Source organism: Chiloscyllium plagiosum, chromosome 37, assembly GCF_004010195.1.
Source record: "Chiloscyllium plagiosum isolate BGI_BamShark_2017 chromosome 37, ASM401019v2, whole genome shotgun sequence".
Taxonomy (NCBI): Eukaryota; Metazoa; Chordata; class Chondrichthyes; order Orectolobiformes; family Hemiscylliidae; genus Chiloscyllium; species Chiloscyllium plagiosum.
The window spans coordinates 33499871-33522018 of NC_057746.1; the positions used below are offsets into that span (position 1 = coordinate 33499871).

General features: G+C 42.2%; 2 protein-coding genes across 2 annotated transcripts in view; one reads left to right on the forward strand and one right to left on the reverse strand.

Annotated features, from left to right (window-relative positions):
- The window catches only part of LOC122541488 (zinc-binding protein A33-like), a 492570-nt gene that overhangs the window by 100552 nt on the left and 369870 nt on the right, over positions 1-22148 (reverse strand). The gene's annotated exons all lie outside the window — the stretch shown is intronic.
- Positions 1-22148, forward strand: part of LOC122541189 (butyrophilin subfamily 1 member A1-like) — a 77497-nt gene that overhangs the window by 26732 nt on the left and 28617 nt on the right. The window contains exon 6 of the mRNA XM_043677816.1: positions 14639-14758. Coding sequence (XP_043533751.1) covers positions 14639-14758 — 120 coding nt within the window. The remainder of the gene's footprint in view (positions 1-14638; positions 14759-22148) is intronic.

Here is a 22148-nt window from a genome sequence, read left to right on the forward strand (position 1 = left end):
AGAGATCCCTCTTCCAGATAAATTTAAACAAGAAATTTAACATTTTATGCAGATGCTGACAAACTCTGGCCACTTGGAGATAATTTTTTCATGTCACTAGCAATATTAAATTTTTCTGAGTTACTGTTTGTATATCTTACCAGAACCCTATTTTGATTGTTGCGTGAAATTTGCAGAAGTTAAAATTGACAACATTTCAATAGTCCCCACGTGTTAACATAAATGACTAGAAATGCATTGTTGTTTATATCAATAATAATCAATGTATTATTGATGAAAGCAGTATGATTCTATAATATTGTCTGAAGGGTGGTGTGTTGAATTTTCAGGCTAGTGGTGTGACCCAGATCAATCATGCCTTGTAAGAAAACTTTTTGGCATAATTTGTCAAGTAAATAACATGTTACAATACTTGAACCCATTGCTTCTATCTCTTGTTTTACCACCTTGTGCCTGAGGGCATTGTTGCTCAGTTAACAGATGACACAGAGGTAGAGGGACAGCTAGTATTGAAGAAGCTGGGAGGCTGCAGAAAGACTTGCACAGGTAAGGAGAGTGGGCAAAGAAGTGACAAATGGTATAGAATGTGGGAAAATGTGAGGCTATGCACTTTTGTAGGAAGAATAGAGGCATAAACTACTTTTTAAATGGAGAAAGGCTTTGAAAATCTGAAGCACAGAGGGACTGAAGTTCAAGTTTGTGATTCTCTTAAGGTAACATTTCAGGTTCAGTTGGCAGTGAGGAAGCCACATGCAGTATCAATTCTTTAGTAGGATCACACGACCTGAAATGTTAACTCTGCTTTCTTTCCACAGTTGCTGGCAGACCTGCTGAGCTTTTCCAGAAATTTCTGTTTTTGTTTCTGATTTCCAGCATGCAGTTCTTTGTTTTTTTTCTGCAATGTTAGCATTCATTTTAAGATGGCTAGCAGAGACTGTATAAATCAGACCACATATGGGAAATACTGTGAGCAGTTTCAGGCCCTGTATCTAAAGAAGGATATGCTGGTCTTGGAGAGGGTCCAGAGGAGGTTCCAAAGAATGATCCAGCTAATTAAGGGCTGGATAGACTGGAGAAGATGTTTCCATTAGTAGGTGAGACTAGGATCTGAGGACACAGTCTCAGGGTGAAGAGATGACTCTTTAGAACTGAGATGAGGGGGAGATTCTTCAGCAAGAAGGTGATGAATCTGTGGAATTCATTGTAGCAGAGGGTTGTGAAGGCCAAATCACTCAATGTATCTAAGACTGATAGGTTCTTGATCAGAAAGACTTTAAGGGAAGGCAAGAGAATGCGTTTGGGAAACATACTGGCCATGATTGAAGGATAGAGCAGATGGGAGGGGCCAAATGGCCTAAAGGCATTATTGCTAGTCTATTAATCCAGAGACTCCAGGAATGAACTGGACACTCTGGTTTGAATCCTATTGTGGCAGATGGTGGAACTTGGATTCAATTAAAAATCTGGAATGAAATAAGTAATGATGAGTATGAAACCTACGTCGAATGTAAGGAAAAACCCATGTAGCTCAGTAATGTCCTGGAGGGAAGCAAACTGCTATTCTTAGCTGGTCTAGCTTCCATGTGACTGAAGACCCAGACTAATGCGGTTAACTCTTAATTTTCCTCTGGGCAATTAGGTATGGACAATAAATGCTGGTCTAGCCAGCAATGCCCACACCCTGTGAATGTATAATTTAAAAAAAAATTGTTTTGGATGTTGGGGTGGGTAAGTGCCATAGGTGTGATGGAAGGAATATAGTGAGAGTTTAGTCCACAAGTCTTGGTTGGGCTTATGTGCAGTGACAGAATTGGAGTGGTGTCTCTAAGTGTGAGATAGCAGACCAAAGATCATGTCACTTAACCTTGTGGAGTGCAGAAGATCATTATCCTTCATCCTGCACTGCTGTTCATTGCATTTCATTCAGGATACTGCACTGAACTGGGCTGTGAATGTTGTCTCAGTGGGCAGACTCTGATAGCATGGTCAGATACAGCATTGTCTTCTCCACCACCTCACCCACCTCGCCCCTGTTAGCGACTGAAGAGCTAATTTGCCTTTCTGGGCCAATTCCATGGGGAATGTGTTGTGAGACTACTGTGTGCATGGTAGCTCTGTCTTGCAGCATTTGAAGTAATGTGGAAGTAGGGTTTAAGTGTGATGCCAATGAGCAGAAGAATACTCAAACAAAGTCAACACAAGCCAAAGCTGCAAGCCAGTCATTAATCTCATGACTGTTTTAAAGGGATCGCACTTTTTGGTTGGGGATCAGAAGAAGCCTTTTCTCTCAGAGCATTGTGCAAATTTGGAGCCCTCTACATCAGAATGTATTGGGGATGGGAGTCATCAAATGTATTTAAGATGGACATTGATGTAGTGTGTAAGTTGAATAAGGAGCTGAAATTGGCCTGTCGCAAAGATATTACTACAATTGTTGTGGGGGATTTCAACATGCAGGTAGACTGGGAGAATCAGGATGATACTGGACCCCAAGAAAGGGAGTTTGTGGAGTGCCTTCTTAGAACAGCTTGTGCTGAAGCCTACCAGGGAGAAAGCAATTCTGGATCTGGTGTTGTGCAACAAACCGGATTTGATCAGGGACCTCGAAGTAAAGGAGTCATTGGGAGGTAGTGACCACAATACAATGAGCTTTAATCTGCAGTTTGAAAGGGAGAGGGTAGAATTGGAAGTAACAATATTTGAGTGAATAAAGGGAACTATGGAGCTATGAGGGAGGAGCTGGCCAAAGTTCAATGGTGCAATATCTTAGCAGGGATGACAGTGGAGGAATGATGGCAGATATTTCTGTGTATAATGCAGAAGATGCAGGATCAGTTCATTCCAAAAAGGAAGAAAGATCCTAAGTGGAGGCAGGGGTGGCCGTGGCTGATGAGGGAAGTTAAGGACCACATAAAGACAAAAGGAAAAAAGTATAACATAGCAACGATGAGTGGAAAATCAGAGAACTGGGAAGCTTTTAAAGAACAACAGAGGATAAAAAGGAAATACGCAAAGAAAAAATAAGGTACGAAGGTAAACTGGCCAAAAATATAAAGGAGGATAGTAAAGGCTTTTTTTTGGGTATGTGAAAAGAAAAAAAATGGTTAAGACTAAAATTGGGCCTTTGAAGAAAGAAACAGGTGAATTTATTATGGGGAACAAAGAAATGGCAGAAGTGTTGAATTGGTACTTTAAATCTGTCTTCACTGGGGAAGACACGAACAATCTCCCAGATGTAATAGTGGCTGAAGGCCCTGAACTGAAGGGAATTTATATTAGGCAGGAAATGGTGTTGGAGAGACTGTTAGGTCTGAAGGCTGGTAAGTCCCCGGGGCCTGATTGTCTGCATCCCAGGGTACTGAAGGAGGTGGCTCTAGAAATCGTGGATGCGTTGGTGATCATTTTCCAATGTTCTATAGATTCAGGATCAGTTCCTGCGGATTGGAGGATTGCGGATTGTCCCACTTTTTAAGAAAGGAGGGAGAGAGAAAACAGAGAATTATAGACCAGTTAGTCTGACCTCAGTGGTGGAAAAAATGCTGGAGTCAATTACAAAGGACGAAATTACGACACATCTGGATAGCAGTAACAGGATAGGTCAGAGTCAGCATGGATTTATGAAGGGGAAATCATGCTTGACTAATCTTCTGAAAATTTTTGAGGATGTAACTCTGAAGATGGACAAGGGAAATCCAGTGGATGTAGTATACCTGTAGAAAGCCTTTGATAAAGTCCCACATAGGAGGTTAGTGAGCAAAAATTAGGGTGCATGGTATTGGGGGCAAAGTAGTGAAAATTGTTTGGCTGACAGGAAACAAAGAGTAGTGATAAACGGCTCTCTTTCGGAATGGCAGGTGGTGACCAGTGGTGTGCTGCAGGGATCAGTGCTGGGACTGCAGCTTTTTACAATGTACATTAATGATATAGATGAAGGTATTAAAAGTAATATTAGCAAATTTGCTGATGACCCAAACTGGGTGGCAGGGTGAAATGTGAGGAGGATGTTAGGAGGATACAGGGTGACCTGGACAGGCTAGGTGAACAGACGGATGCATGGCAGATGCAGTTTAATGTGGATAAATGTGTGGTTATCCACTTTGGTGGCAAGAACAGGAAGGCAGATTGCTACCTAAATGGAGTCAAGTTAGGTAAAGGGGCAGTACAACGAGATCGAGGTATTTTTGTACATCAGTCAATGAAAGCAAGCATGCAGGTACAGGAGGCAGTGAAGAAAGCTAATAGCATGCTGGCCTTCATAACAAGAGGAATTGTGTATAGAAGCAAAGAGGTCCTTCTGCAGCTGTACAGGGCCCTGTTGAGACCGCACCTGGAATATTGTGCGCAGTTTTGGTCTCCAAATTTGAGGAAAGACATTCTGGCTATTGAGGGAGTGCAGCGTAGGTTCACAACGTCAATTCCCGAAATAGCAGGACTATTTTACGCTGAAAGATTGGAGCGACTGGGCTTGTATACGCTTGAGTTTAGAAGGCTGAAAGGGGATCTGATTGAGACGTATAAGATTTTATTAAAGGATTGGACACTCTGGAGGCAGGAAGCATGTTTCTGCTGATGGGTGAGTCCCGAACCGGAGGACACAATTTAAAAATAAGGGGTAGGCCATTTAGGACAGAGTTGAGGAGAAACTTCTTCACCCAGAGAGTGGTGGGTGTATGGAATGCTCTGCCCCAGAAGGCTGTGGAGGCCAAGTCTCTGGATACTTTCAAGAAAGAGTTGGATAGAGCTCTTAACGATAGTGGAATCAAGGGTTATGGGGATAAGGCAGGAACAAGATACTGATTGAGGATGATCAGCCATGATCATAATGAATGGTGGTACTGGTTCGAAGGGCAGAATGGCCTACTCCTGCACCTATTGACTATCGATAAATTCTGGTCAGACAGGGGACCAAATGGTTATTGGCCACAGATGGGAATGTGGAATTTGAAACCCAAACAGATCAGACAGGATCATAGGGAATGGTGGAGCAATCTCAAGGGGCCGAATGGCTGCCTTGTGTTCCTAATTCATGTTTATAATCCCTGCACCAACCATTCTTTTTCCTTTTGTCTTTCTGCTCTCATGCCATTATTCCATGTTTGAGAACTCCAGCCCGCAATTGCACTCCGAAGTGTTCTCAGATAAACTCATGAAGGTCACTGCTTCCTTCCCAGGTACAACCCAAACTGCTCACATTCCCCTTTCTTCCCCTCACCAGGACTGAACCATAACTTCCTAGCCTGTTCAATCTGCCCCATTTCTGCCAGTGTACCAACACCAACTGACTTCAAAACTCACTGTGACAGCTATGAAATTTAAATTGTATCAGTGAAGTAAATCTGGAATTAAAGGCTGGTATCACTAATTGTGATGATGTTGGACACAGATTGTCGTAAAAGCTCACCTGGTTTACTAATATTTCTACTGTCCTTACTGGGTCTGGTTTCTACATGACTCTTGACAAACAGTAATGTTCCTCCTTCTTTTGTATCTCAGTTAGCTGGGGAGGGAAAGATTAAACTGGGACTTATACTCCCAGCTTTTAGAGCATACAACAGAGAACATGACAGAGTAGTACAGGCCCTTCAGCCCTTGATGTTGCGCCGACCTGTGAAACAGATCTGAAGCCCATCCTACCCACACTATTCCATTATCATCCATAAGTTTATCCAATGACCATTTAAATTCCCTTAAAGTTGGTGACTCTACTGTTATTGCAGGAAGGGTGTTTCATGCCCTTACTATTCTCTGAATAAAGAAACTACCTTTGATATCTGTTCTATATCTATTACCCCTCAATTTAAAGTTGTTTCCCCTAGTGCTAGCCATCACCGTCCGAGGAAAAAAGAGTCTCTCTGTCCACGCTATCTAATCCTCTGATCATCTTGTATGTCTATATTAAGTCACCTTTCAACCTTGTTCTCTCTCTCTAATGTAAACAGCCTCAAGTCCCTCAGCCCTTCCTCATAAGTCCTTCTCTCCATACCAGGCAACATCCTGGTTAGTGTCTTCTGCACCCTTTCCAATGCTTCCACATCCTTCTTATAATGCAGCCAACAGAATTGTGTGCAGTACTAATTATGGCCACACCAGAGTTTTGTACAGCTGAAACATAACCTCATAGCTCCGAAACTCAATCCCTCTACCAATAAAAGCTAACACACTATATGCCTTCTTAACAACCCTATTAACCTAGGTGGCAAATTGCAGGACCTGTGTACATGAACACTGAGATGTCTCTGCTCATCCACACTACCAAGAATCTTACAATTAGCCCAGTACTCCGTATTCCTGTTACTCCTTCCAAAATGAATCACCGCACAATTTTTCACATTAAACTTTATTTGCCACCTCTCAGCCCATTTCTGTAGATTATCTAAGTCTCTCTGTAACCTGCAACATCCTTCGGCACTGTCCACAATTCCACCGACCTTAGTGTCATCAGCAAATTTACTAACCCATCCTTCTACGCCTTCATCCAGGTCATTTATAAAAGTGACATATAGCACTGGCCCCAAAACAGACCCTTGTGGTACACCACTAGTAACTGAACTCCAGGAGGAACGTTTCCCATCCACCACCGCCCTCTGCCTTCTTTCAGCTAGCCCATTTCTGATCCAAACTGTTAAATTACCCTTCATCCCATGCCTCCATATTTCCTGCAATAGCCTACCGTGGTGAAGTTTTTCAACACTTTACTAAAATCTATATACACCTCATCAACCACTTTACCCTCATCTATCTGTTTGGTCACTTTCTCAAAGAAATCAATAAGGCTGGTGAGGCATGAGCTACCTTTCACGTAACCATGTTGACTCTCCCTAATCAAATTATTCCTTTCTAGATGATTATAAACCCTGTCTCTTATAATGCTTTCCAACATTTTACTGACAACTGAAGTAAAGCTCACTGGTCTATAATTACCAGGGTTGTCGCTATTCCTCTTCTTGAACAAAGGGACAATGTTTGCTGTCCTCCAGTCTTCTGGCACTATTCCAGTAGATAGTGATGACACAAAGATCCAAGCCAAAGGTTCTGAAATCTCCTCCCTAGCTTCCCAGAGAATTGTAGGATAAATCCCATCTGCCCCAGGTGACTTAACTGTTTTGACACTTTCCAGAATTGCTAACACCCATCATTGTGAACCACAATCCCATCCGGTCTAATAGCCTGAAGCTCAGTTTTCTCCTTGACAGCATTGTCATTTTCCAGTGTGAATACTGTTTAAAAATATTCATTTCACGCCTCTTTTATCTCCTCGGACTCCACACACAACTTCCCTCTACTGTCCTTGACTGGCCCTTAATCGTACTCTCTTCATTCTTTTATTTCTGACATACCAATAGAAATCCTTAGGGTTTTCCTTGATCCAACTTGCCAAAGACTTCTCATGTCCCCTCCTAACTCTTCTAAGCTCTCTCTTCACGTCCTTCCTGGCTAACTTGCAACTCTCAAGCACCCTAACTGAGCCTTGACATTTCATCTTTGTATAAGCCACCTTCTTCCTCTTGACAAGAGATTCAACTTCTTTCGTAAACCACGGTTCCCTCACTTGACCACTTCATCCGTGCCTGACAGGTACATACTGATCAAGCAAATGCAGTAGCTGTTCCTTGAACAAGCTCCACAATTCCATCTATCCCCCTGCAGTTTCTGTTCCCATCCTATGCATCCTAAATCTTGCCTAATCGCATCATAATTGCCTTTTCCCCAGGTAAAGCTCTTGCTCTTTAGTATGTACCTATCCCTTTCCATCACTAAAGTAAATGTAACCAAGTTGTGATCACTATCACCGAAGTGTTCACCTACCTTCAAATCTAACAGCTGGCCTGGTTCATTACCCAGTACCAAATCCAATGTGGCCTCACCTCTTGTTGGCCTATCCACATACTGTGTCAGGAAATCTTCCTGCACAAATTTGACAAAAACTGACCAATCTAATGTACTTGAACTATAGCGTTTCCAGTCAATATTTGGAAAGTTCAAGTCCCTCGTAACAACTACCCTGTTGCTTTCATTCTTATCCAGAATTATCTTTGCAATCCTATCCTCTATATCTCTGGAACCCTTTGGAGGCCTATAGAAAACTCCCGACAGGGTGACCTCTCCTTTCCTGTTTCTAACCTCAGCCAATACTACCTCAGTAGACGAGTTCTCATCAAACTTCCTTTCTGCCACCTTACTGTCCCTGACTAACAATGTCACATCTCCCTCTCTTTTACCCCCTTTCCTGTTCTGACTGAAACATCTAAACCCTGGAACCGGCAACAGCCATTCCTATCTCTGCTCTATCCATGTATCTGAAATGGCCACAACTCATGCTACAAGTTCACCCACCTTATTCCGGATGCTCCTGGCGTTGAAGTAGACACACTTCAAATCACCTTTCTTCTTGCCAGTTCACACTTGCAACCCTGAAACCTTATTTATGATCTCACTACTCTCATCCTCCTGTACGCTGGAGCTACAATTTAGTTGAAATCCTCCCGAAGAGCATTAACAAATTTCCCCCAAGGATATTGGTACCCCTCTGGTTCAGGTGTAGATCATTCTGTTCGTACTCCAGAATGAGCCCCAATTATCCAGTTATCTGAATCCCTCCCTGCAGCACTATCCATGGAGCCATGTGTTTAACACCCCCCTCTCTCTCTGTTGATGCCTTGCTACCATGTGGCATGGGTAATAAACCAGAGATAACAACTCTTTGTTCTAGCTCTAATCTTCTCCCTAAACTCCCTGAATTTCTGCCTTACATCCTCATCCCTTTTCCTAACTATGTTTTTGATACTTATGTGGACCACAACTTTGGGCTGCTCTGCTGCCTCCATAAAGGATCCAGAAAACACGACCCAAGACATCATGAACCCAGACACGTGGCAGTCAATACACCAACAGAATCTCCTATCCGTCCCTCTAACTATGACATCCCCAAGACTCTGTGCCAGAGACCTGTACCCCATGGCTTACCCCAGTAAGTCCATCCCCCCTCCCAACAGTATCCAAAATGGTACACTTGTTATTGAAGGGAACAGCCATAGGAGATCCCTGCACTGTCTGCCAGTTCCCTTTCTGTCCCCTGACTGTAACCCATCTGCCTTTTCCCTCTACCTCAGGTGAGACTACCTCCATGTAGCTCCTCTCAATTACCCCCTCAACTTCTCAAATGATCCGAAGTTCACCCAGCTCCAGCTCCAATTCCTTAATGTGGTTTTCGAGGAGCTGGAGTTGGGTGCACTTACTGCAGATCCAGTCAGCAGGGACACTAGTGGTGATTCTCACCTCCCACATTCTACAGGAGGAGCATTCAACTGCACTAACCTCCATTCCCATTGTTTTAAAATCCCAAAGAGCCTATTGAAAAATAAAACTAGTAACCTTACCAATTCGATGCACAGAAACCTTTTGTTTGGTTAGAGGTGGAGGATTTGTGGGGGACACTACTTAGGTAGTGTTTTGGGTAAAGCAACTGCCCAAATATATTCACTTACTCAGCAGTCCTGTGTCCACTCCTGCTCAGTATGCCCTCCACCTATGCACAAGGTAAGTCTTTAAACAATTAATTTACCTTCCTGGCAGCCCCCTGGTCCTCACTCCCACTTAGTTGCAGACAATGAGAACTACAGATGCTGAAAGCCAGACTCAATAGATGTGAAGCTGGAAAAGTACTTCAGGTCAGACAGCATCTGTGGAATAGGAAAGTCAATGTCTCAGGCTGAAACCCTTCGTCAGGACTGGGGAGGGGGAGGGAACCCAGAAGGACATAGAGGAAGGGGTGTATGGCTGGGGGAAGAGTAGGTGGAATGGTGATAGGTGGATGCAGGTAAGGGGTTATCATTATTGGTCACTGGGAAGGCTGGAACGGATAGATGAATAGGAAAATATTCAGACAGCATCTGAGGAGCAGGAAATTTACAGACGCACATGACAAACTGCTAATCAAAAAAAAAAGCTTCAGCCTTTTTCCATGTAAACTCAGTTAATGATTTCTATTCAAATATTATTAAGCAACAAATTAATCTAAAATTAGTTGTTCTCAATACTGTGGCTCACCACAACTCACTACACAAAAATTCTTCCTTATGCCCCCTTGCAACTCTTCACCAAAAGTGTAAATCGTTGATGCCTAGTCTATGTGTTAGCAATGAAATAAACAGCTTTTCTTTATGTCATTTTCTAAACCTGCCATAATCTCAACCTTTCCAACCTAATCTTGCAGTTAAAATCCCTCAACCCTGGAACTTGTCTCGTAAAGTCTGTGCACCCTGTCAAGCACCCTCACATTTTTCTAAAGTGTGGTCGCCAGAACTGATGTAGTGCTCTAATTATGATCTAATCTGAGATTTACATCGGTTTGGCATCACCTTTCTGAGTTTGTATTCAGTACCTCAAAGACCAAAGTCCCATTGTTTTTATTTCCCAATTGTTCACTTAATTGTTAATTCCAAATATTAACATGCCTGAACTTTATGATAACCTTGTGTGGCCTTATTTTTTTTTCAAATGTTAGAACAATAGAAGTGGCCTTCATGGGTGGGAATAAGCTCCCACAGAAACAGGATTTTTTTTAGTTCCAGCTTTCAGTAGTAGTTGCTGGGGTCTCGAAGCTGGATGTGAAAGCTATTTTTCCTCTCTCTGTTTCAGCTAAAAGCTGAGGTTCTCTTCCTGCTGCTGGAATTGCATGTGAGACAATTTTGTTTTACTGAATTTGCTTTTGCCAAAAGTGTGCTAATGGTATGTTACTGTATTGGAACAGTTACTGTTAGGCAGTTCAATAATCTATTATTCTGTTAAGCTTTCCAATTGAGTTGTTATATTAATTCTTCCTTTGGCATTTTAACTATAGTGTATGAATAAATTATATTTTGCTTCAGGCCTGGTAGTTTGACCAATCAAATTGCATTTGGAATGCAACATCTGGCACTTGCTTTAAAGGAAGGAAATGTTAGGGTCTTTGCATATTTTGAGGGGATCTGGTCTGGTCCATAACAACCTCAAGCTCCCTCTGTTCCTGTGTACTATTTTGAGCAGCCATTTAGCCAAATTACCACTCCCTATCACTTCACGCTTTCTTATATTAACTTCCGATTGCCCATTACCTCACATTCTGCTGGCCTATAAATGCCCTGTGTAAGCAATTTGTATCATCATCACTGTCAGACATACCTCCAAGTTTGGTGTCATTACAAAATTTTGAATGTTATTTTGTGTTCCAATATCCAAGTTACAAGATCATAGGGTTATAGTAGTAACCTTTTGGAAAAGCGACTAACTCCCATCTTCCAGTCAGAAAAGTATCCATTTCACACAACTTGCTCTTTTCTGATCTGAAGTTACTGTTTTATCCAAGCTGACAGTGAACCTTCTATTTCAGGAACCTCTACTGTGCAGATTGTTTTACCTCAGCAACTTGGGGTGCAAGCCATCAGGATCAACTGACTTATGAGTTCAGAGTATCCTCTCCAGGACATCCTCCCTATCAGTTTGCACTCCATCTGTGACTTTCACCCTCTCCATTCTGCTGATACTTTGTCAGCATCCTTTCCTTAGTAACACCAATACAAAAGCACTCATTAGTTACTTGAGCTTTGTCCTGCATTACCCCATTGTTCCTAATCAGCCTCACCCTACTTTTTACTGCCTAGTTGATAGTTACATATTTGTGAAAAAAAATTTAGATTCCCTTTTATGTATTCTCCATCTCTTTGCCAATTTCTTCATTACTTTCTCTTGACCTTTTTTATTCTTGAGTTACATAAATGATTTGGATGTGAGCATAAGAGGTACAGTTAGTAAGTTTGCAGATGACACCAAAATTGGAGGTGTAGTGGACAGCAAAGAGGGTTACCTCAGATTACAACAGGATCTTGACCAGATGGGCCAAAGGGCTGGGAAGTGGCAGATGGAGTTTAATTCAGCTAACTGTGAGGTGCTGCATTTTGGGAAAGTAAATCTTAGCAGGACTTATACACTTAATGGTAAGGCCCTAGGGAGTGTTGCTGAACAAAGAGACCTTGGAGTGCAGGTTCATAGCTCCTTGAAAGTGGAGTCGCGGGTTGATAGAATAGTGAAGAAGGCATTTGGTATGCTTTCCTTTATTAGTCAGAGTATTGAGTACAGGAGTTGGGAGGTCATGTTACGGCTGTACAGGACATTGGTTAGGCCACTGTTGGAATATTGTGTGCAGTTCTGGTCTCCTTCCTATTGGAAATATGTTGTGAAACTTGAAAGGGTTCAGAAAAGATTTACAAGGATGTTGCCAGGGTTGGAGGATCTGAGCTACAGGGAGAGGCTGAACAGGCTGGGGCTGTTTTCCCTGGAGCGTTGGGGTGACCTTATCGAGGTTTACAAAATTATGAGAGGCATGGATAGGATAAATAGGCAAAGTCTTTCCCCTGAGGTCGGGGAGTCCAGAACTAGAGGGCATAGGTTTAGGGTGAGAGGGGAAAGATATAAAAGAGACCTAGGGGCAACTTTTTCACGCAGAAGATGGTACGTGTGTGGAATGAGCTGCCAGAGGAAGTGGTGGAGGCTGGTACAATTGCAACATTTAAGAGGCATTTAGATGGGTGTATGAACAGGAAGGGTTTGGAGGGATATGGGCCGGGTGCTGGCAGGTGGGACTAGATTGGGTTGGAATATCTGGTCGGCATGAACGGGTTGGACCGAAGGGTCTGTTTCCGTGCTGTACATCTTTATGACTCTATGATTCTATGAGATGTGTTCAGTATGTTATGTTGTCTATGTTGTCTATCCTTAGTTACTCATGAACTGATTGACTCTGACTCTGACTCTTAATTCCCCTTTGAAATGGCCTAGAGAGCTCTTGTTTTGGATCTAGAGTCTGGAGTAATTCCAGACTGGATAAGGACATAGAATGGAATATAGGTCAAACAATGACCCATTTGGCTCTTTGAGTCTGCTCTGTTATTCAGTATGATCATGGCTGATCATTCAATTCAATACAGTGTCATACTTTCTTCTAACATGCACTGACTGCTTTGGTCCTGTGAAATATATTTACATTTTCCTGAAATCTCCTCTATTTTGGACTCAACCACATTTCTGTGGTAGAGAATTCTTCAGGATCACCATTCTCTCGGTGAAGAAATTTGTCTTCATTTGTCCTAAAAAGTCGACCCCTTACGCTTCGACTGTGACCCAGGACAGTTGATTTCCTCTAGAAAAGAGCATAGTGATTCAGGTGGGTTTTCACATCAGTCAGCTGGTTAAATGGTAACCCTTAAACAAGCTTTTAGCAGCACATTTTAATGAATTAAAATTTCTCCATTTGCCATGGTGCAGAACATTAGCCTGAGTCCCTATATGTGTAGTCAGTGACATTATTATCACATCATTGCCTCCCCCATTACCATGTTTAACCTGTTTCACACTTGAAGAATTAACCTTATATCATTTACATATCCTCTTTAATTTTGTTTCATCATTTTCTTTCTCTCTCTCACATTCATGGAAGTCCTGTCTGTGCTTTCCTAAGCTTTTATCCTTGTTAGAATGTCTGCAGCCTGGATTTGAAATATTTTCCGAAAGATCCCCCATTGTTTCAATGCAGATTTTTGTATCAATTTTGCTTCATTCAATTTGACTTTGGCAAGATCCTGCCACGCCCCATTCAAAATAACTCTTTTCTCAGTCTATTCCATTGCAATTTGAAAGCTAATGTTACCCAAATAACCTCTTAGATACATGGTCAACTTGCCCCCAACTCATATCCCAGGCTGGATCCAGAAATTCCTCTTTCCTGATTGGACAAACAGCATACATTTCCTGAACATTTTTCAGAAATACCTCACGTTCTTATTCTTTATGTTAACGTTATTGCAATTGGTGTTTGGGAAATGAAACCTCATTTCAATTATTTAGTCTCGGTTTTGATCATTCTTCATAATTATCATCTTTGGTTCTGAGTCAAATTTACAGTCATATATATCAAGTCATAGAATCAATATTCCTAATCTGTAGAAGCAAGCCATTGGGCCCATCGAGTCCACACCGATCCTCCGAAGAGAATTCCACTCACACCAACCCCATCCATCCTATGCCTGTAACCCTGCATTTTCCTAGCCTGCACATTGCTGGATGCTATGGGCAATTTAGTATGGCCAATTCATCTAATCTGTACATCTTTGAGCTGTGGGAAGAAATCCGAGCACCTGGAGGCAAGGCACAGTGAGAATATGCAAAACCCACACAGACAGTGGCCTGAGGCTGTAATCAAACCCAGACTCCTGGTGCTGTGAGGCAACAGCGCTAACCACTGAGTCACTGCACCACCCTGTATGAAATGTCCTGTACTTGAAGATAAGGAATTTCCAGATTTTACGTAGCTAACAGTTAAAGAGTTGAAAAGATTTAATTATGTATGACACAATAAACAATATAGAGTTTTAATATTCTGTTTGTTGTTGTTGCACGGATTGTGATTAAAGTTGTACACTATGTCTCACTGAAGCTTCCTTCCTCCCAGCCATCCTCTGTCTGGCAGCTCCAGTACGCACACAATTTTTATTCTGGAGTCACACATTCCAACATTAAAATGGGGGCACTCTGATAAGAGAGTTGGAAATTATTGGTATGTGTGGCAGATAATTTCATTGTATAATTCAATGTGTTTACTTCACAGGTGATATCTTCCCTTCTGCTCCTGTCTGGCCAGTGCCATTGCTTGTGACCATTTGTCTTCTACTTGTAGCCATTTCTGCTTTGATTTGTTGGAATGTGAAACAACATCAACGTGTAAAAGGTATGTTCTCAGTGTAACCGTGATGAGGAACAATGTCGTTACAGGCCTGGAATGCCCCTGAGGATTCTTCTTATCTCCTGCTCTAATCTTGGGAAGTCTGGAGGAACCTTTGGAAAACAGGTTGATACTTGTTTCAGTGGGGTATCTGCCTGTCTTTCAATAAAGTTTAGTTCCAGATAAGAAGAACCCTGTGGAATTTCAGGATGACAGGGCTATACTAGAAAAATGTTAAAACCCAGTCATGATGGCAACTACTCAAACTGCAAGCTATCCCACAAATTAAAGTCCCAGAGCCAGAAAAGTGATGAGTGTGTCACAGGTAAGTAGGACAGTGAAGAAAGCATTTGGTATGCTTGCCTTTATTGGTCAGAGCATTGATTATCGAATTTGGGAAGCCATGTTGCAGCTGCACAGGATATTAGTTAGGCCACTACTGTGTGCAGTTCTGGTCTCCCTGTTATAAGAAAGATGTTGTGAAACTTGAAAGGGTTCAGAAACTATTTACAAAGATGTTGCCAGGGTTGAAGGGTTTGAACAAAGCAGAGAGGCTGAATAGACTGGGACTATATTCCCTGGAGCGTCGAAGGCTATGGGGTGACCTTATAGAGATTTATAAAATCATGAGGGGCATGGATAGGGTAAAGAGACAAGATATTTTTCCCATGGAAAGGGAGTCAAAAACTAGAGGGCAACAGTTTAAGTGAGAGGGGGAAAATTTTTAAAGGTCCTAAGGGCATTTCATTTCACGTAGAGGGTGGTGCGTGTATGAATGAGCCATCAGAGGAAGTGGTGGAGGCGGGTACAATTACAACATTTAAAAGAAATTTGGATCGGTATATGAATAGGAAGGGTTTGGAGGGATATGGGCCAAATGCTGGCAAATGAGACGAGGTTTTTTCAGATATCTGACTGGCATGGACGAGTTGGACCAAAGGGTTTGTTTCCATGATATGAGTGCAGGAGGGTATTTTGATGAGAGGAATGGTCTTGTGGATAGATAGGAAAACGCTTGACAAAGAAGTTGTTGAGGTGATCATGGGAAGGGAGCCTCCAAGAGCAGATATCAGAAGAAGGAATTCCACTTCTCCCTTCATTCATGCAAGCCATTCATCCAAGGTCTGCTGGCTCCATAGCCCTGACCTCCAACTACTGCTATCGATTAAGGTGAGGGTATTAGGCTGCCAAAGCTCTTGTCCACACTTAGTGAAATTGAGGACAGGACAAAGGAAGGGCAACAGAAAGGCCAACTGGGTAATATTGCAACAAAACACCCTTTCCCAACAATACCTCCACCTGCAAACTTGCTGGTACATTTCAATATTACTTATTTGGGCTGGTGTTGGAGTTGGGGTGGGTGAACCTCGAAGGAAAAATATAAAGGATTACTTGCAACTCCCAATTGTCTATGGAATAGAAAATTCTTCTAAATTTTCAGAATTTGTGATAAGTCATTCATGTTTCGAGCCCACTGACAAATTCTGAAGAAGGATCAAAACGTGACTCAAAATTAGCTCTGCTTTCACTCCACAGACGCTGCCAGACCTACTGAATATCACCAGCAGTTTGTGTTATGCGTGACTGCTATTTCACTTGAATCTCTTCCAAATCTCTTAGTGGGCGGCACGGTGGCATAGCGGTTAGCACTGCTGCCTCACAGCACCTGAGACCCGGGTTCAATTCCCTCCTCAGGCGACTGGCTGTGTGGAGTTTGCACGTTCTCCCCGTGTCTGCATGGGTTTCCTCCGGGTGCTCCGGTTTCCTCCCACAGTCCAAAGATGTGCAGGTCAGGTGAATTGGCCATGCTAAATTGCCCGTAGTGTTAGGTAAGGGGTAAATGTAGGGGTATGGGTGGGTGGCGGGTCGGTGTGGACTTGTTGGGCCGAAAGGCCTGTTTCCACACTGTAATGTAATGTAATCTAAAAAAACTAGAATTGTAAATGAGATCAAATAAACAGTTGAAATGTACCAGTTTGCATTTTCATTTGACCTGTAGATACATTCAGTATCGATTCACATTATTGGTAGTTACATTTCAATTTAACACTTTGATAGCAGTAATTATGCCCAAATCTTTCACTTGTCAATCATGAAAGCGAAACTTGAGCTACTTATGATATTGTAAACTAGCCCACAATAATACAACCTACTGTAAAGGAAAATTTATTAATTTTGCTGTTGCTTCATACTTATTCTAGTCTCCTTCCTATCGGAAGGATGTTGTGAAACTTGAAAGGTTTCAGAAAAGATTTACAAGGAGGTTGCCAGGGTTAGAGGATTTGAGCTACAGGGAGAGGCTGAATAGGCTGGGACTGTTTTCCCTGGAGCATCAGAGGCTAGGGGTGACCTTATGGAGGTTTATAAAAGCATGAGGGGCATGGATAGGATAAATAGACACCCTTGGGGTGGGATAGTCCAGAACTAGAGGGCATAGGTTTAGTGTGAGAGCGTAAAGATATGAAAGAGACCTAAGGCGCAACTTTTTCACTCAGAGGGTGGTTCGTGAATGGAATGAGCTGTCAGAAGAAGTGGTGGAGGCTGGTACAATTGCAACATTTAAAATGCATTAGATGGGGATATGATTTGGGAACGTTTAGAGCGATATGGGCCAAGTGCTGGCAAAAGAGACTAGAGTAGGTTAGGATATCTGGTCGGCATGGATGGGTTGGACCAAAGGGTCTGTTTCCATGCTGTACATCTCTATGACTATATGACTCTGCAATTTTGTGATTCCCTCCCGGATATCTGTTATTCTGCATGTAAACCACCCCAAAACCCTTGATAAGATTCCAGTCTGTAATTCACTCTGGGGTATCTGTTATTCTGTATATAAACCGCCCTAAACCCATTGATTTGATTCCACTTCCTCTCATGTTAAGCTCATGTTCCCAAAACAATCATGTTGCAATGTAATAATATCCAGTTAGAAACCTGCCCTCCCTCAGGGACAAAACCTCCCTGGGTCTGGAAGTGTGGACTGGACAGAGAACGGGGATTTTCATCTGTCACTGAGTTAGTTTGGAAATCTATGCTGCACATGGACATTTCCCCACATTATATTTAGTTTCTACATGTGGGTGTGTGTGATGGAGAGAGTTTAAACTGAGTATAACTCTGCATCTCTGATTAGGGATTCCCTGTCCTTCAAATATTTGACTGCAACATCATAGAAAGTGTGAGTATCTGCCTGTTTCTCTCCCGTCTTTCAGAGCACATGGGAACCTTCACATACAGCAGCTGAATCCTGTCTGGCTCAGCTCATTTTTGAGTTGGTCCAAGGTGGGTACTTTCTCCTCTGCTTTCTCCCCTCTCGTATCCCTTTGGTCTGTCTATAAATCACCCAATCCCCTCAATTTGACTGCAGTCTGCAGCTCACTCCTGGGTACCTGTTATTCTATGCATAATCGTCCTGAATCCCCTTGATAAAATTCCAATCTGTAACTGACTTCCAATTTTAAGGGACTCTGTACATTAGCCACCTCAATCCTTTGATTAGATTCCTGTCTGTATCACACTCCTGGGTATCTGTTAGTCTGTATATTAACCATCCAATTCAAACCCTGATAAAATTGCCCATAGTGTTCAGGGATGTGTAGGTGAGATACATTAGTCAGGGGTAAATGTTGGAAAATATTGGATTATTCTTCTGAGGGTCAGTGTGGTCTTGTTGGGCTGAAGGACTTGTTTCCCCACTGTCGGGATTATATGAATCACCTGGAACCCCCTCGATTAGATTCCAATGTGTAACTCACTTCCATGTATGTGTGACTCGCATGTTTCAAAAACACCCCAAACCCTTCAATTCTATTCCACTTGATGGAGTTTAATTTAGATAAACGCGAGGTGCTGCATTTTGGGAAAGCACATTTTAGCACGACATATACACTTAATGGTAAGGTCCGAGGGAGAGTTGCTGGAGAAAGAGACTTTGAAGTGCAGGTTCATAGCTCCTTGAAAGTAGAATGGCAGGTGGATAAGATAATGAAGGCAGCGTTTGGTATGCTTTCCTTTATTGGTCAGAGTTTTGAGCATAGGCATTTAGAGGTCATGTTGCGGCTGGACAGGACATTGGTTAGGCCACTGTTGGAATATTGCATGTAATTCTGGTCTCCTTCCTAACGGAAGGATGTTGTGAAACTTGAAAGGGTTCAGAAAAGATTTACAAGGAGGTTGTCAGGGTTGGAGGATGGTGGAGGCTGGTGCAATTGCAACATTTAAAATGCAGTTAGATGGGTATATGAATGGGAAGGTTTGGAGGGATATGGGCCAAGTGCTGGCAAAACACACTAGAGTAGATTAGGATATCTGGTCGGCATGAACGGGTTGGACCAAAGCGTCTGTTTCCATGCTGTACATCTCTATGGCTGTCTTTAATATTAAAATCCATTGGATTTTGGAAGCTAATCTTGCGCTCCACACATAACTTGCTATCAGTAATGTGCCAGCATAAAGTACCCTGTACGTAGTTTCTGAATAGAGTAAAGAATAGGGAAATAGAATGAACATTCCATAATTCTCACTTATTCATATTATTTAATTATTAATCCTTTCTATTTCTGAAGCTCCCAAAATTCCCAACAAACAGCTCATCATTTTGCTGCTTATTTCCTTATTGATTTCAACATTGATCACACCTGCTCCATGGATCTGACTCTTTGTATCTGGAATTTGTCCACAGTCTTTCCCTATTGATATTGATCTGGATAATTTATGTACCTCACCTACCATTTCCAAGTACTCTATAACATTTACTCAATTATCCTGGAAATGACTTATCTATTGTGTCCAGCGGGGAGATAGTGACACAAAGGCAATGTCTTGGGCTGGTTCAAATGTCCCCATGGCAACTGGTAGAATTTAAATTCATTAAAAAAATGGAATTAACTGAAAGTATGTCTCATTATTGAAGATCACAAACTATCACTACATGCTTTAAAAACCCATCTAGTTCATAAAAGAACAGAAAGAAAATGTTAGTGTCGGAGGGTGGGGTGTGTTGAAGAAGAGAAGAACAAAATATTCCACTTTAAGATGCTGAGAAATTATGAAACTTTATTGTCAAGAGGTTTCAGCTGATTTTGTACACAAATATCAGAAAGTTAACCTGACATAGAACCAACAAGTACAAGGACAAATGATACATTGCCAGTTATTGCAAGGAGATTGTCTTAAGAACCTGAGGAAGCCTTGCGGTGAATCCCACTAGGTCAGATATTACCTCTCACTGAAGATATTGAAACATAGTCACATGTCATTATATGGACACACTCATTCTGTTACATAAACACATGCACATGCATTCATTCACTCAACCTTCGTGCACCAATTTCAATCACCCTCACACAAACAATAAATGTCACAAAGTTCTGACACACAAACACATTGTCACACCTACTACAAACACACTCTGACATGCACTCACATATTCTCACACAAGCATACACGCACCCACACAAATATGAGCTCACTTTCAAATATTCTTCTGTGAATCCATATTAGAGAAGAATCCCATCTCTCTTCTTACTCAAACACACATACAATTCCACACTCACCCACACACACTGATAGCCACACGCTCACACAAACACAAGCACTCCCTCTCACACACACTGGTACATAAATCTATGGAATGCATCATTCCATTGAGGATGCTTTTTTTTATTGCTGATGCATTTTAAAATAATTTCAACAGCACACAACTTGAAGTGTGGCATTGACTAAATTCCTTTTATTGGGATAAAACAAGCCCAAATCCAAGTTAAAACTCTGAGACAATTTCTGAACAAGGCCTTACACTTGCAATAACATTAGCTGACTGACATGTCACCTTTTGTGTATTTCTATCACTCTGCCTGTTTTAAGTTTGGCAAGTTAGATAGACCCCACTGGAAACATTTAATTATCTTGGCACAGGAACTTTTAAACAGATTCTAGAATTTGCATCATACTGAATTGACACTTGCATGTCCTTTCAAATAGATTCTCCATATCCTGGCTCTGCAAAGCAAACTAACTTTTCATTCATGCAGGAATATATGAATAAAAATAGCTTTTTTCACATTTGCCCTTCTCCTGTGCTGACAGAATTCAAGAGTTAATCTTATGGCTTCTCTGTCACATTTGTGGGTATGTTCACCGAGCTGGAAAGTTGATCTGCAGAGGTTTTGTCCCCTCTCTAGGTGACCCCTTCAGTGCTTAGGATCCTCCTGTGAAGCACTGCTGTACTGTGTCTTCTGGAATTTATTTGGTCCCATTCCTGCTGGTTCTGATTGCTGGTTCCGATTGTTCATTGTAGTGGCAGGTATATTAGGTCAAGGTCTATGTGTTTGTTGATAGAGTCCGTGGATGAGTGCTATACTTCGAGAAACTTTCTGGCTGTCCTCTGTTTAGCTTGTCCTCTGATTGTTGTATTGTCCCAGCCAAATATGTGGTCCTTGTCATCTGTGTGTATGGCTACTAGGGACAGCTGGTCATGGCGTTCAGTGGCTGGTTGGTGTGCGTGAGTGCCGATTGCTAGTTGTCTGCCTGTTTGTCCCATGAGGACACTAATGGACAACACACGGCAGCACTCCTGATCTACAAAAGGAAGAAAAAGAACATCTCCACAGAGTCTTCGCTAAAAACAGGTATCCCTGCAACTTCATCTGCATATGCCTGACAAACAACATGACGAGGATATGCCAATAGCAGCAGAGAGATGGAAGAACAGATTGGACAGCAGATCTTGGAAAGGTGCAGATGTAACAGAGTTGTTGTTGTGGGTGACTTCAATCTCCCCAATATTGATTGGAACCTCCTGAGTGCAGATAGTCTGGATGGAGCTGATTTTGTCTGGAGTGTCCAGGAAGGATTCCTGACTCAATATGTAGATCGGCCAAATAGGGGGAAAGCGATATTGGAATTGGTGCTAGGCAATAAGCCAGGCAGGTGTCAGATCTCTTGGTGGGAAAGCATTTCAGTAACAGTGACCACAACTGCTTCACTTTTACCAAAGCCATGGAGAAGGATAGGAACAGACAATAAAGGAAGATATTTAACTGGGGGAAGGAACATTATACTGCTATTAGACAGGAGCTGGGACTATAAAGTGGGAGCAATTGTTCTACAGGAAATACACAACAGAAATGTGGATACTGTTTAAGGAGCACTGGATCACTTTGGCCCACTGAGACAGGCAAGGAAGGGTAAGCTGAAGGAGCCTTAGATGACAAGAGAAGAGGAGCTTCTCGTCAAGAGGAAGAAGGAAGCTTAGTTAAGGTTGAGGAAGCAAGCATCTGCCACAGCTTTAGCGAATTACTGGGTAGCTAGGAAAGAACTCAACAATGGACTGAGGAGAGCTAGGAGGGGGCATGACAAAGTATTGGTGGGAAATATTAGGAAAAACCAAAAGACA